The sequence below is a fragment of the Schistocerca serialis genome, chromosome 4 (genome assembly GCF_023864345.2).
Source record: "Schistocerca serialis cubense isolate TAMUIC-IGC-003099 chromosome 4, iqSchSeri2.2, whole genome shotgun sequence".
NCBI lineage: Eukaryota > Metazoa > Arthropoda > Insecta > Orthoptera > Acrididae > Schistocerca > Schistocerca serialis.
Window position 1 is genome coordinate 365,172,395 of NC_064641.1, and position 16,262 is coordinate 365,188,656.

At 39.5% G+C, this 16,262-nt stretch overlaps 1 protein-coding gene across 1 annotated transcript in view; it reads right to left on the minus strand.

The window, feature by feature from the left end:
• The window catches only part of LOC126474166 (intermembrane lipid transfer protein VPS13D), a 525,388-nt gene that overhangs the window by 174,995 nt on the left and 334,131 nt on the right, over positions 1–16,262 (minus strand). Inside the window, exons 43-44 of the mRNA XM_050101624.1 lie at positions 12,111–12,205; positions 9,069–9,220 (exon numbers count right to left, since the gene is read on the minus strand). Coding sequence (XP_049957581.1) covers positions 9,069–9,220; positions 12,111–12,205 — 247 coding nt within the window. The remainder of the gene's footprint in view (positions 1–9,068; positions 9,221–12,110; positions 12,206–16,262) is intronic.

The following is a 16,262-nucleotide window of genomic DNA, read 5'->3' on the forward strand; positions in this document are numbered from 1 at the left end:
AGGTCATTATTACTGTTAGATTTCCATTGGTGCTGTGTACCCAAAGAGCACTCTCTCAGAACCGGAAAGAACAGCACAGCAGAGCAAAGCACACCGTTACTATGAAAATGAGGTACACATTTACTTAACCACAGCATATATATAGATTTATTATTGTTACAAATTTAACAACAGTCATCAGAAAAACTCAATCACTCACTGTAGACCAGAAAGCTGTTGAGGAACTCATATTTCCAACAAGAACCCATTGATGTATGTATTATTTATGAGAAACATGAATACATTATAATATCTGAATTCAGCACAGTTTCAGTGCAATAGTGAACTGTCTACATATGTCTTGTCAACTGATTTTGTTTTGACAATGGCTGCAATACTATATGAATTATTACTTGTTCTTTAGAATGTACTCATAGGCTTTTAAATGTCTGTGATAAGCTTTTTAATTAAATAGTGTGCAGTGAGCAGATTGAAGAACATACAACAGAATGTTGAAAGCCTATGAGGGGCAGTAACTTGCTGTCACTTCATCAGTAGTATAGAAGACACACAGGAGATGTGTATGATTACGGGCATAATATATTTTCATCCAATTTCTCACAAATAAGTCAAATGAAATAAGTATTTTGCCAGACTCCACACACAGTTTAGGAATATTTTATAATCATTAGCATAAAAAGGAGAAATTCAATTGTGAATATTGTTATAAACAAAGAGCCATCAGATCTTGCATTGTACCAATGGCCTCCAGGATCACCTGATCTCATGGTACATGATTTTTTTTATTATCACTTGGTTGCATGTTGGGCATCCACTGGAAAGTACACTAAACATTTGTGAAATATAAATGAAAGCTTTGACATTGAAGATTATTACTAAAAGTACCCAAAAACTGCCCATGCATCATTTACAAGATATATCCTTAAAAGATTGTACAGTTCTGAAAACAAAAACTTTTTAGTTATTTGTGCAAGTTAAAATTGATCCCAAGTCTCTGTCTTCATTCACATAGAAAATATAGTCTAGTAAAATTGAATGAATCTTTTTGAAACATGTTGTACATAGCATCAGGAGTTCCAACACTCAGTACATCGATATAAACACTTACACTAAAAAATTATACTTCTAGCTTTCAGATCTTCATGCTCTTACTTCAGGTAGGAAATTAGGATTTAGTGGTGAACATTACAAGGACCTTAGGTTGACAGGGATCAGTCTGTTGTAAGGAGGAATAGCAGAAAAGATGACGTAAACTCTGTCAGAGTTACAGCAAAAACAGTAACCCTAGTAAATACAACACACTTATTTCTGCTTCCCATTTTCTCCTCCTATTTTAATCCATCTTTACTTCTCACTCTCTCCCTTTTATTATCTGAAGATGATACAGCACTGATCCATGTACTATCTTTGTCCTCAGACCTCCACCTCACAACAGATGAGCCCTTCTCAATCTAGAGTATGCATGATGTGCCTCTCACCCTCCTTCCCAACTTTCTCTAACCAATGACCTCTTTCCTCCATTATGCAGGAACTTAAACTTCCAAAAGCTAGGATTATTGTTTTCTGCTTTAATAACAATATTATGTAAAGCATAGTTGCTACTATGCTATTCACCATATCAAAGATGCTGAGTCACAGATAGGCACAATAAAATTATTATTAAACACGTAAGCTTTCAGCCAAAAATACCTTCATCAGAACTGTATTGTATTCTACGGAACTGGGGACCTAGAAATAACGGAGAGCCTTTGTCCCCACCGTAGCCCTCAGTGGTTCACAACCCCACAACAGGCTACAGCAGTCCACTCATCCCACCACTGCCCCACACCGAACCCAGGGTTATTGTGCGGTTCGGCCCACAGTGGACCAGAACCCCCTTCCCCCTGGGAATGTCTCACGCCAGACAAGTGTGGCCCCAATGTTGGCAGGGTAGAGTAATGACAGTGTACGCATACATGGAGAAAGTGTTTGCGCAGCAATCGCCGACATAGTGTACATGAACACAGTCTCTGGCAGCCAGGGCCAGTCTGGCCTTTGCAGCCAGAAACTCTGTGTGTGTGTGTGTGTGTGTGTGTGTGTGTGTGTGTGTGTGTTTTGTCAAATTCTGATGAAGACTTTTTTGGCCAAAAGCTTTTTTGTTTGACAGTCTTTTTGTTGTATCTATCCGCGACTCACCATCTCCGCTATATGATGAGTAGCAACTATCCTTTTCATTAATGCTGTCATTATTCCATCCTGGATTTTCCATTGTTTTATTTTCTATTTTAAGTATTTCTATCAGCAGTACTCAGAATTTCATCTCCTAATTGTAGATACTGAAAAGTCATTCTGTCTTCTTGTAATTTCACAAATTCCCTCAATTATATTTTCTATCTGATACAGTTGATTCAATAATCTATTTGTTACAATTTTGATACTGTGGTATTTCAAACAAGTTTTCATAGCCTTTTAAATTTCTTGAGTCTCTCTGCAAGGAGTAAAGAACAATAGCCCACAGCCTGTATTAGTAGCATTCAACACCCTTCAGTTAAAACTTCCAGGTTGAGAGACCGTGATTGATGTAGAAAACTAATCCCTGACATTTTGATTCAGACTGCAGGAAATATCTTTGGAGGTAAAATGGCAACTGCATCAACAGCTCTACTAGTGGCCAAAGAATTTACAGAGCTGCATCCATCAGGTGATGCTGATCCAGAAAACTGAGTTGTCCCCAGTACACTCTCTCTCTCTCTCTCTCAATGGTAAACTGAACTTTTAGATTGATGATATTGACATGTCCCGAGAAGACATATAATTCCTCTTTGACATGTGTCCATACAGTAAAGGTATCACCTATATGGCAATACCACTCAGCATGTCTTTTATTGGCAGTTTGCAGCACCCATTATTCAAAAATCTCCATAAACAAGTTGGTAACAGCTGAACTAAGAGGGCTGTCCATAATCAACCTGTCAATTTGCTCATGAATATCACCACTGCATTGGAAACAGGCTGCAGCAAGACGGTCTCTAAATAAAAATACTATGTCAGTCAGAAAAATATCTAATATATACAAAAATATTATGAATAGGATAGATTGCTTGTCACCAAAAGGTCTTCTTCTTAGTAGACAACACACACATTCATTCAACCACAACTCATGCACACATGGCCACTGTCTCCTGACACTGAGGCCAATTCGGTGGCCTGAGACAGTGGTTATGTGTTATGAGTTGTGCTTGCATGAGTGTGAATCTCACATGTTTAGCAGTCTTTCTGCTGTGCCTGTCTGTGACTCAGTACCTCCACTACATAGAAGCAATCTATCCTTTATAAAATACTGTCATTATTCAATCCTGGATTTTCCATTCTCTAATATATATGAAATAGCAACAATGTACGAAAAGATGGACTGCAACTTACCATAAAAAAGGACATGTTAAGTTGCAGACAGGCACAATTAAAAATTACATAAAGAAAGCTTTCAGCCAGAGCCTTCATCAGGAAAAGAGAAACAAGCACTATTCATACCCACAAGCAAGCACACTTCATGCACACATGACCGCCAACTCTAGCAGCTTGTGCCAGAAAGCAACTATCAGGTGCCATTGCAGCAGTAATCTGGAGGGGGCTGGGAAGAGGAAGGGGAATGGCTATTAGTGTACAGGTGGCGGGGGGGAGGGGGGGGGGGGACACACAGATGAAACTGTCTGGTGAAGTGTGCAGGGTCTAGAATACTAACAGGCCCAGCGTCAGGAGGTTGTGGGGCAGGGAGGCGGGAGAAAAAAGGAGAGGGGCAGGGAAAAATGGATAGGTGCATTGGCAGAGGGCAGCAAACAAATAGGCCGGTAGGTAAGAATGGGGAGAAGATCATAGAACAGAGGGGATGTAAACTGTTGGGTGAAGGGTGTGGGGAGAGTATGTTAATGTAGGTTGAGGTTGGGATAATTATAGGAGTGGACATTGTGTTCTAAGCATAATCGTCATCTCTTCACTTCAAAAAAGTTGGCAGTGGAGGGGAGGATCCAGATGGCTCGGGTAGTGATGCAGCCACTGAAATCAAGCATATTATGCTCAGCTGCGTGTTGTGCAACTGGGTCGTCTACTCTGCTCTTGGCCACAGTTTGGCAATGGCCGTTCAACGTGGTGGACAGCTGGTTGGTAGTCATACCAATATAAAAAGTTGCAATAGTTGCAGCAGAGCTGGTAAATGACATGGCTGCTCTCGCAGGTGGCCCGGCCCAGGATGGGGTAGGATAAACCTGTAACAGGACTGGAATAGGAAGTGCTGGTTGGGTGGATTGGGCAGGTCTTGAACCTGGTTCTTCCACAGGGATAAGATCTCCTGACACAGGAGGAATTTTTTGGTGTGAAATGGATGGCAGCTGTTGAAATGCAGGTACTGTTGGTGGCTGGTGGGTTTAATGAGGACAGAGATGCAGATGACGCCACCAGAGAGGAGTAGTTAAACATCTACGAAGGTGGGATGCTGGGTTTAGGACCAGGTGAAGTAGATGGGACAGAAGGTGTTGAGATTGTGAGGGAATGAAGATACGATGTCTTGGCCCTGAGTCCAGATCATGCAGATATCATCAATGAATCTGAACCAGACTAAGGATTTGTCATTTTGGGAGGCTAGGGATGTGTCTTCTAGATGACCCATAAACATGTTGGCATAAAAGGGTGCCATGTGGGTGCCCATGGCTGTGCTGTAGATTTGTTTGTACACCTTCCCTTCAAAGGAGAAACAGTTGTGGCTTAGGGTAAAGTTAGTAAGGCGTACGAGGAATGAGATGGTGGTTTCAGAGTCTGAAGGACATTGGGAATGGTAGCAATCAATAGCAGTAAGACCATGGGCATGAGAGATCTTTGTGTACAGGGAGATGGTATCAACAGTGACATGTAAGGATCCAAGAGGTAAAGGGGTGTGTGTGGTGGAGAATCAGTGAAGGAATGAGTTGGTGTCTGTGATGTGGGACACTAGGTTACGGATTCATATGTGAAGTTTCCATTGTTAGAAATATGACATAGCTTCATTTGTAGGTATCATCATAAATAAGGGCACAATATCTAAGCTGACTCGGGTCCATGGTCATGTCTTAGTTTCTCAATAAAGTGCACCAAGTTTTTGATATTACTATCAGTTAGTTCTATGGCTGCAGCAATGTGACTAGACATCTGGCCACCTTACAGGTGGGAGACCCTACAGCACTCAAAATATGAATCTCTGGCTTGCAAACCTCTGGTAGGCAATACAGTTTGTCCTGCAGAGTTGTTTCTTACTGTTCAAGGAGAAAGAAGATTCTTTTACCAGTTGATTGGTAATTCTTAAAACTTTCCTCGTAGGATCCTACTGAAGCTATTACAAGTAAGACCAGTAATCATCTTATCATAAATCTTCAGTCTGGCTTCGTCAGCAGTAAAGACTATACTGTCACTATTTTCTTTGATATCCCTCAATGCCTTTCTTTCTGCTCATGACAAAAATTAATGTTAGGTGGCTTGGACTGAGGACGTCTCTCCTTTCACAGCATTTGCAATTACCCTGTCCACATTCGTGTTACATACTGTGTGACTTTGACATCAAATTGTTAAGGAAACTTTCTTCCTCACTTGCTTTTCCCTTTTCACAAAACTGTTTCTAAGGAGTTCACAGTCTGCAAGACACTATACACTAATCTTCCTTCCCTTTCGTTTTCTCAAACCAAAGATAGACTATCTTTGAAAAAGAAAATTTTCACCCTTTAATAATGACTTAATGCCATCTTTCAATGGTAATTCTAGTATCCTGCCACTGCAGTGATACTTAGGGTGACTCAGAGTGGTAGCAGACTCATTTGTACAGCATACAGTTCCATCTTTGACTGACATAACTCTAGGGACTGAAGCACACAAGTCACCATGGGGATGGCTGTTAGCCCTCAACACCAAACATATACCCAGGCAAGAGGATGGATCAGCAGTTTGTATTTCTTTACTGCAGCCTCCTTGCATTAATTCTAAAATACAACTGTTACTTTGCTTTCTGGGCCTTACTTAAGATTTGGGACTCTGTGTAATTGCATGTTGGTGTTTACAATGATTTTGGCTTTGTTCAATGATTCTGATTTAAGAAGACATTACTTTCAGTCACAATATTCACCCTCTACTGAATTTTCAACCTAGTGTCAATTTTCATTAACAGTTTCCATTGTTATGCAATGCTAGTAATACTTCTCACACTCACATTCACTCTGCTTTGCTACTGTTTTCTGGTACTTGCAATTACTAGCTGGCTCAAAAATTACAACCACTTGTAAAACCTAGTAACATGTCATCCAGTGTCTTGTATAATGTCTGGTCTTTTGAGATGCAAACACGTGTAGAGGGTGCTAGGCTTAAGTCTCAGTCAGTGTCAGAAGAAAGGAACCTGTCCTCTGTATCCTAGTTGGTTGACCTACAAGGTCTCAGCTGATGGTGTAATTTACTGCACTCACAGTATAACACATCCTAAGTGAATCTTTGTGATGCTTGTAGTTCCCAACCATGAAGTTCGGGCTAGCTTTCTTAAGCCAAGATTCTTCACATAGCTGTCATTTGAAATTGACATCAGCAGTACAATGTGCTTTTAAAGTTGAGAAATCACAATGGTTTTCTTGCAACAATCATGGGTATTTGGTGTCTGTTTCTCTAAGCACCCATAACTATCACCATGGCTCAGTATTGCAATGTACAACATCAGGGCAGTGACATCAGCCAATACCAAACTTCCACACAAACTGATTATCTCAAAGATCATTAACAGTCTGGATACAGATTTTCATGTGGATACTAGAGCTTCTATATGCCTAAATAACACTGAAACATACAGGCATATCAACTCATCACCTTAGGAGGCAACTTAACATCACCTGGTAATGTAATCAGTCTGTTACTTTAACATGAGAAGTAACAGTCCGGGTTACCTATAAACATGTAGGTACGTAGACTAATATCATTTTTGTCATGTTTTCACCAATAGCAAGAATTGCCATAACCATGGGAGTGTGCATTTCAGTGTCTGCAAGTAAGATATTTATGTACTTGTGGTAGAAAAAAGAGCTACTGCTCAAAAGCTAGCATGAATGCTGTTTTCGGTTACATGTTTCTGTGCTACATGCATGAATCCAATAAAGGTGATTCATTGCCTTGTCCTTATTTTACATACTGCTCCATCCAGGCATTTCTATTGTTGAATATGCTAATTTATGAGAATGTAATCTAGGTTGTGCGCAAAGCTTTGAAGTATACATACCATTAAAATCTGGTGTTAACCCTCATTTCTGTCTGGGGCACAAGTAATTACTTAAGGTGGTGCAGTACTGGCCACAATCCAGATGGCCACATTTCCAAATACGCACTCCGCCAGTCACAGAGTTGCATTTCCTACCGCTGCCACCCAGGCATGAGGGCATTGCCACAAATGATTACACCGCTGCCAAAGAGATGCAAGCATTCCCTCTCCAGAGCTCCAGCAGTGGATGTACTTAAGTTTGAACATTCATGCACTGACCCCCATTTTGTGTGGTTGCCAGCTGAACAACATTTACAGACTTTCATAGTAGCCAGGGCTCAACATCTTCTGAATAGCCATTGTATTGATGAATGATAGATTTATAAATATTTTGTATCTGTACACATTTCTACATTCAAATCTACTGTTAGCAACTGACACTGCGTCTACAGCAACAATTATGTATTATTTTTATTATTTGATATTAGCTGTAGAATAAATTAATATCTGAATTCTCTGTTCATGAATGGCATCCGATCCTTCCTTCTGTATCCTCTAAAGAACCACGAAGTGTGGACGGAAGACAGCAGGTCTTGCGGGACCAATCACATCCATGCACTGTTGTAATCACAGAGCACTAAAAGCACAAGTCATCTTTGTGGTATATTAAAGCATCTATTAGTGCTCAATCTAACAGAGATCTTAATTCAATTCCACATTCTTAAGAGCTACTTTCAAAGTTATCAAGAGGCCAGTCCTATTCCAAGATAAGCTGATGCTTATCTGCAATTAGTCTTAGTTGCAGAATCAAAGTGGTTTATGGTAATCAATGCATCTTCGTGCTATATCAATATCACAGATTACCTTTTGATGTAAGTGCTCTCACAATACTTCAAAAATATTTCAAACAGTTTGCACACAGGAGTGTTAGTGGGTTCAAATACAAATTAAGAGAGTGTCATATTTCGAGCGGGACACTCAGTGCCTCAACCACATATTGAGTCACAGTGGTCCAGGTCCACACCAACCCATAACAAAGCAATCAACAGTCTCCCTCCATCTACAAATTTGTAGGAGATCCTGTCCTCCTTGTTCAAGATAAATTACTATAGCAAATTTATGCTAAATGGTGAGCAGATAACATAAACCATCAATCAGCTTATAAATAAATAAGAATCCAATTTTAATGGCTCAGCACTGTCATGCGGCATTCTAGAAGGTAAAAAAGTGTTTGAAATCTGATTTCCACCTGCCCACATTGACACCATGAAAAAATTTAACCTTGATGATACACACACAAAAATTCAGAGTAGGCAATGTTCTGCCATTTAGGCCCACCAATGGCACAGAATAACTGATAACATATGCATCTAAAACGTTTACAGCAGCACAGATGAATAACTGCCTAATAGAAAAGGAGTCACTAGCTATTATTTACAGTATCTCAAATTTCTTATTCATAACAAAATTTCACCTAGTCACAGACCACAACCTGCTAATTTCACTTTTTGGCCCTGAGCAAAGCAACCATATAAGATGGTGCAATGATTACAGTGATGGGCACTCCCTTTGAGCAGTCACCATTATGTGGTCCACTACCAGCTTACCACTCAACATGGCAACACTAACACCCTGGCACATCAACCAATGGATTCTAGTACGAGGTCGATAAGTCAGAGGCACTTCTGTTTACACGGTCATGAAAACAAAATCGTAACTGAATACAGCAATGTGCAGTCACCAACATATTTATATTCAAAGATTAAAACAGATAATTTTAAGACAACTGACAGATAATTTTAAGGCAATTATCATGATATATACTTAGGATACTCACCGAGAGATAAGGATTCTGGTTTTCAGGCACTGCTTGTCGAAAGTATACCCCTACTTTATCAACAGAAACAGGAAGTGTACATTTCCAGCCATTAACCTTCACTAGAAGCTGATGAATGGTATGTTTGTGTGTGTCTCTATGGCGAATTTTTCCTGCAGAAAAAAAAAAGAAAACAGATACTCACATTAGCAATTAATAGTAGAGGGAGGGACTGGAAGGAGCCTCAAGCAAAATTTTCTAAAATCTTCATCAGCTATTTGATATCCACTACTGGATTAAAGTCTCCCCTACGACATTCACATCCATTATAGTTTTCAGTATTACGCCAACATGATGCTCCTACACAAATTTCTATTTCTATCTGAATACTTTCTGTAAGCTTTGTCTCTGTCTTTTCTTATGTCTGTTTAAAGCCACAGAGATTTTTCTTACATCTTTATGGATTTCAAGTTGCCAGAAAAGACCACGATGAAGATGTAATAGATGGTGGGCAGATGGCATTTGAAAGCACACAGTAGCAAAATACATGATTACTTCTGAAGTCCAAAATACAAGCTAAAATAATATGAGCCCTTGACCAAGCAGTGGATGTTAAGTAGTGGTGGTGGTGGTGGTGGTGGTGGTGGTGGTGGTGGTGGCAACAATTTTGTTAGTAAAATTCATAACTTTATTTGTGGTACAAAAAAACATGCAGATTATACATAGCAGTGATTTGTTAGTAACCCCTCCCCCCCTTTCTCATATCTTCCATGTTTTAGTTTATTCTTTTGAATTTCTGCTGACTGTTTATGAATACCAGGTTGTTACCTGTTTCCATATCCATACATCAACAGTCCAGTGTGTGTTTCTTGAATCTTTTCTTACCATGGCATCATGATATACAGCACAGTTGACATATTCTTGTCTCTGAGAACTTTCCAAGTCCATCTTCCTCCTCCTGTGGAGCAAATTTTGGTTACAATTTGCTGACATCTACCACAGAATTCCATCTTCCTCTTTCATTTCTTTTTCCCAGTCCATAATTTTCAGTGATTCTTCCATTACCCCCCCCCCCCCTTTCTCCCACTCCCAACATGTTGCTATATTTCAATCTGCAAAGACTTCCTAACTGTCATCCCATTTGAAATCATTTTTATTATTTCCTCAATTTGCACATACATTCTTTCTATTTCACTACCATTGGCTTACTATTTCTGTTTCAGAAATGTATGTATGCTTCTATAAACACACAAAAATACAGCCTACAAACTGACTTTTCCATATCATTAAACTGCAATGCTAAAACAATGAAACTAATGAAGTATTCAAAAATTGACAGAACAGTCCACAAGTGTACTCGTGGTGCTCTGTGTCCAATGCGCATACCAAGTACCAGTACTACACCCATGAAGAGTCAACAAATAAGCAGGGAAAAACTAAAGAAACTTATTCAAAACAGATTGGAAAAATTTTAGAACAACATATGAAAACAATTACTCTTACCATGAAAATACTGATCCCCATAGAGGAATCCCTTCTTGAGGGTGTGTGTGGGGTGGGGGGTGGGGGCAAACACATGGGTCCTTAGCTGAATCTCACATTACTTCAACTTGCTTGTGTCAGGCTGCTTCTGTTTTCTTTTCTATTGATCTCAATTAGTCAACTTTTTTTCTCCCCACCAAAATAGTATAAGGTTCTGAGGCTCCAGGTCATCTTTCATTTTCCTGTTTTATTTCTAAAAGCGAAGAACCCAAAAGAGTTAGGGTGGAAGAGGAGTCTTCTGGAATGACTTAACTGCAGAAGAATTATCTTTAAGGCAACCTGAAAACACTGTTGCCTTGCAGATAAGTGTTGACTTGTCAAAGGCTAGAGGAGGAAAACATCGAACAAAAATTACCTGGCCCTTCTGGATCGGTGTTTTGCCAAGAATTGGTAACCCATACATGTAAAAAGATACACACTTAAAAGTCTCACATTGAACCTCAGAACAAAGCCGGACATGGAACAGGTACTAGGTCTAACCTTCGAGTTGCAAACAAAGAACAATATCGCTAACAGATTGACACTTGACAAGTGAACAACATTTCTTGGTACTAGAAAATAAAATGCAGAAAAAGAATTTGAGGCCTGAGGCATAGATATGGAGAAATCCATTCATTCACAAGCCTCTAGATGAAGTTAACTGATTATAGGTTTTAAAAGGAATTGACAAGAGCACCTATTTCTCAGTCTTTTTATTAGCTGAACCAGAGATCATCCTAATTACCGAAGTCAGAGCCATAATAAAGACATGAATGAAGAAACTATTTATTTGTTTTATCCCAGCAACCAATCAATTTATTTATTTTGTTTTCATTTAATATACTGTGATAGGTTTCAACTTTCATATTTTGCATCAATCTTTCTCCCCCCTACCCCTCATGTTCCCATTAATGCTGAAGTTACTGAATTAATCTTAAACCAATACCACTGTAGTTTACAAGCACTTTCCAATGTAATCCCAATGCAATCATTTTGTGTGAGAAAAAGTGGAGATATGGGGAGAAAGAACAAAGTGGAGCATGATCATTAAACATTATCCCTGCAAGTCAGACATTTTACTTACAAGTTAAAAAGTCCATATTTCTTACGTCATATATTTCTTAGCGCAATCAGAACAATGTATTAAACAAATTCCATCACATCTCTATAAGCACAAAGTACTGAGCACTGTACAGCTCGCTCCTGAATTTTCTAAATTTTACTGTAGAGCTTGGTTTGTGTCCTTCATAACTAAAGATAAACACTTACTGCATTACTGCAATACAACACATGCAGTTTGCCATAAGAAATTGATTATTGATCTGTCTGCACTGACATTTGTGGTAATAATAGCTAGGCATTCATTTGTTTACCAGTGAAGCAACTGGCTAGTACCAGCACAAAACAAATACTTTATCTATAACAGGCATTGAGGTCATTCAGGTGCAGGCTACATTTAATTACAATTTTTTCTATCTGATGACAAATGGTGCTCCACAACATATTTAAAGCATAAAGAATAATTAAATGTATCACTATTACCTCTGTCTTCATAGGTGAAGGGCACTGTTGCTTCAGGTGGAACTTCAATCCATTTCTTGTGTTGTTCTGTGTGCATGGTCTGGCCTTCGGACATGCTTGAGTAACGAAAAGTATTATATATACACACATTAATTTTAATCTGTATAAATACAATCATTAATTCAATGTTTAATCAACAAGTCTTTATGAGAGCATAGAGAAACAGACTGGTACACTGATGGCACTAATACCAAAGAAACTTTATTTTTATTATGTTTTTAGTGAATATTTAGTTCAAGCAGATTAACTGGAACACTGGTCAGTCATAAAACTCTTTGTTTTTAACAGTTTATTGGCACCAGAGATTAAATCAAATTAGTGAAAATTTGTTAAGATTCTGTTCCTTTATTTTCAGCTGTTATAAAATGAGTGGTTTCATTCAAATGCAGCCATGTTTCTCTTGAAGATGATCCAAGTGAAAGACATCCATGAATAGCAACGTCGGTTGCAAACATTGATGAAATGTGAATATGGGACCGAGTGAAGAAAAGAAACTGATTTTGTGCAAGGCTCTATTACTGTGAACAATGTGTGGGACTGCCACTTCACCCCAGTAACAAATCTGCAATCAAATCACTGGATCAAAGCCAATGACTTGTACAAAAACAAAGTTTCAGTACATTTGCTGGACATACTTTACCCAATGTTTACTGGGATGCTACAGATACTATTCTTGTTGACTTCTTGCAAAGGCTACAACAATTGGCAGAAGCTACACTAGGTCTTTCCATCAAATATTTGAAAAACCACATTAGCAGTGTATGGGACGCGAACAGGAAAAAAAACCTTAGAACAAAGAGGCTTTGACAATGGGGAAAAATGAGGGATTTGAGGTGAGAACTGCTGGAGCACCACACCTGTACACATATTCGGCACCCCTCTTTCTTCTGACCATCACCACATCTACAGAAACTGCCTGAAAATAGTGTCAAATCAAATGAAGCTGTTATTTACAGCTACAGGTGCACATTTCACAGAACTTTAGAAACGCAACCAGAAATTGAATTGACACACTGAATATATGAAGATGGTATCTGTTCTTTTGGACATGTCCATCTTCATATAGTTAAGGCAAACCAGCCACTGACCAACTTCTTCTGTGCTGGATGCACACGCATTGCCCGAACTCTTACGGGACTCGGTAAGATTGTCTGCCGCGAGTAATGAGTGTAATGGGCAGGGGCACTACGAATGTAGTGTGTGGACATTAAGTTGGGCTTGTGGGTCTCAAGGGGAGTGTGCAAGGGATAAATCCCTGCAGTCACACTATCCTCTGCGCCCTCAGTGGCTCAAATGGATAGAGCATCTGCCAGGTAAGCAGGAGATCCCGGGTTCGAGTCCGGTCGGGGCACACATTTTCAACTGTCCCCGTTGATGTATATCAATGCCTGTCGACAGCTTAGGGTCTTGATTTAATTATCATTTCACTCACTGAAGGCCCTCTGGACATTGGCTACTGCTGTAGTAGAGAATTCTGACAAACAGTAGAACAATATTTACTCATAAATATTCTTTCACCATTAAACAGCAAAAAATTTCTACTTTTCTTTGTAAATTATTATTTACGAACACCATACAGATATATGTTGGTTTGGTGCTACGGAGAAATACAATATAATGAATGTATGTTGTATCCCACAGCACCTATCGCTTTTGTCAATGTCACTGAAAGAAAACATTTCATCATGCACTGATACATTTAAAGTGAACTTATCAGCAAAGCAAAGTTAACAGTAGCTTTCAAAACCCCGTTGAGCTATATAATAAATTAAAGTGGAGACCAATAAACAGATACAATTTTTATGAATTCCTTGAATGAATGAAGCAGAGAAGAATGGCACAAAGAAACCAGGGACTTTGATTTCACACATTCCAGCAGAAAAGCTTGGACTTCGGTCTGGAAGCTGCAACAAGACCCATCCCTTAATACAAAGGAGTCAACAGTTTTATGTGACATGTGACTTAGCAAGAATTTCCTAGGTTCTAGCAGATAAAGCAAATGTTTGACAAGTAAAAAAAAAACATTAATGAGGTCAAGAACTCTCTACTTCAGCCACACAAAATTAAGAAAAGTTTTGAATGCAAATAGGCTCTATCCTGAATTTCTGACGTTACGCACAGTGACGTGACGCAAAAGTAACTAATTCCACTTTTAACAAAATTCTACACAAACATACATTATCAGCAAAATTTAAGAGATCTATGCTCTTTTTTAAAAAAAAATAAACAAATAAATAACAAATAAAAAGAGAGAGAGAGAACAGTTGAAGAGATATGGCCACCTGTGTAAGCACCCATGTCATATACCCCCTCTGATGCAATCACTGCACAGCATTTTATGTGGGCATGACCATGGACCACCGACCAGCTGTCCAACAGAATAAATGTTTGCCACCAAACTGTGTACAAGAACAAAGTTGACCACCCAGTGGCACAATATGCTTGATTTCAATGGGTGCTTCACAATTTGTGCCATCTGGATCCTTTCCTTCAGCAAGAGCTTTTCTGAGCTATGTAGAATGTAGATAGGAGTTATCCTTGCAACACATCCTTTCCTCCCATAATCCTTCAGGCCTCAATCTCTGCTAACCCATTGTCCCCTTACCCTCTACCCAATAGTTTCCCCTTCTTCTGTCCTGTAATCTCCACCCAAACCATGCCTCCATGTCATTTTCTTCACATACAGTATCTAATCAGCTCCAGTACCCATGTGCCTCATGCGTAGCCCATGCCCCTACCAGCCCTCCCTCCGGCATTCATAACCTGCACACCTGCTGTCTCTCTTCAAGCTGCTATCTACCTGTTTGCAACCCTTCTTCCTGCTTCCCACATCTTTCTCCCTCTACCCACACACACCTAGATGCTAGAGAGAGAGAGAGAGAGAGAGAGAGAGAGAGAGAGAGAGAGAGAGAGAGAGATATTATTAATTCATGGCAACTTTGAACTAATGTTTTTAAAACAGAAATATGTCTTTTCTGCCTCTCTAATTGTCTGGCATCAGCAATAACCAGCCCATGGTACCATCCTCCTGGCATAGTCAAGCCAAAATATCCTGGTGTCACATTAGACAGAATGCAGACATAACAAACACCTTTCCAACAGAGGTAAGAAAGTACAAACACATGAGTGAAACTGGTGTGGAATCTGGCAGGTGAGCATATACATCAGTTCCCCACAGAGCATCCCTTGCAATGATATACTCTGCAGTCAGATATTGCACACAAGTTTGGTTCTGCAGCATTATGTGGAGAAAGTTTACGTTATTTTGAATGCTGCAATAAGAATTATTAGTGGCATAGTCAATTCTAAATCTACAAGCTGGCTACTGATACTATCAAACATCTGCCCAGCTTATTTTCATCAAAGGGCAGCTCCTTTAAAATCTTTGTCAGCAAGTTTCTAAAACTGAATCACTTGATTTTTGCAAAGATTTATTCTTGCTGCCAACAAGATGCCTAGAAACCGAAAGACCAATATACGGAGGAGTCAAAATGACTTCCACTGGATTCAATCAGGACGCTTGATCAAAATGTGAGTGGCGAGCCACAAAAACATGAGACCACAAACTTGCTAACCCTACAATTAATGTTGCAGGCTTTCTTCATCTTAGGGAAGTATAAGTACAGCTCATCATATTCCAGACCGGAGTAAATATATGCAAATACAACATGCACAAATGGGGCTTTTGCTCTGACAGTAATCAAACAATGGAAACTCCTGGTAGGAATATCAACAATGTAGGAAAAGACAGATTGCCACTTACCATAAAGAAGACATGTCAGGTAGAAGACAGGCACAGTTAAAAGACACTTATGTAAAGCTTTGACCACAGCCTTCATCAGTAAAAGACACACACACACACACACACACACACACACACACACGCACGCAAGCACACCTCACGCACACACACCTGCCAACTCCAGCCTGCTGATGATGATGATGATGATGATGATGATAGGTTTGTGGGGCACTCAACTGCACGGTCATCAGCGCCCGAACAAGTCCCTATTTTTAAACAGTCCAATTTTTACACTGTCCAATCTAGCCACTGTCATGATGAATGATGAAATGACAGCGACAACACAAACACCCAGTCCCCAGGCAGAGAAA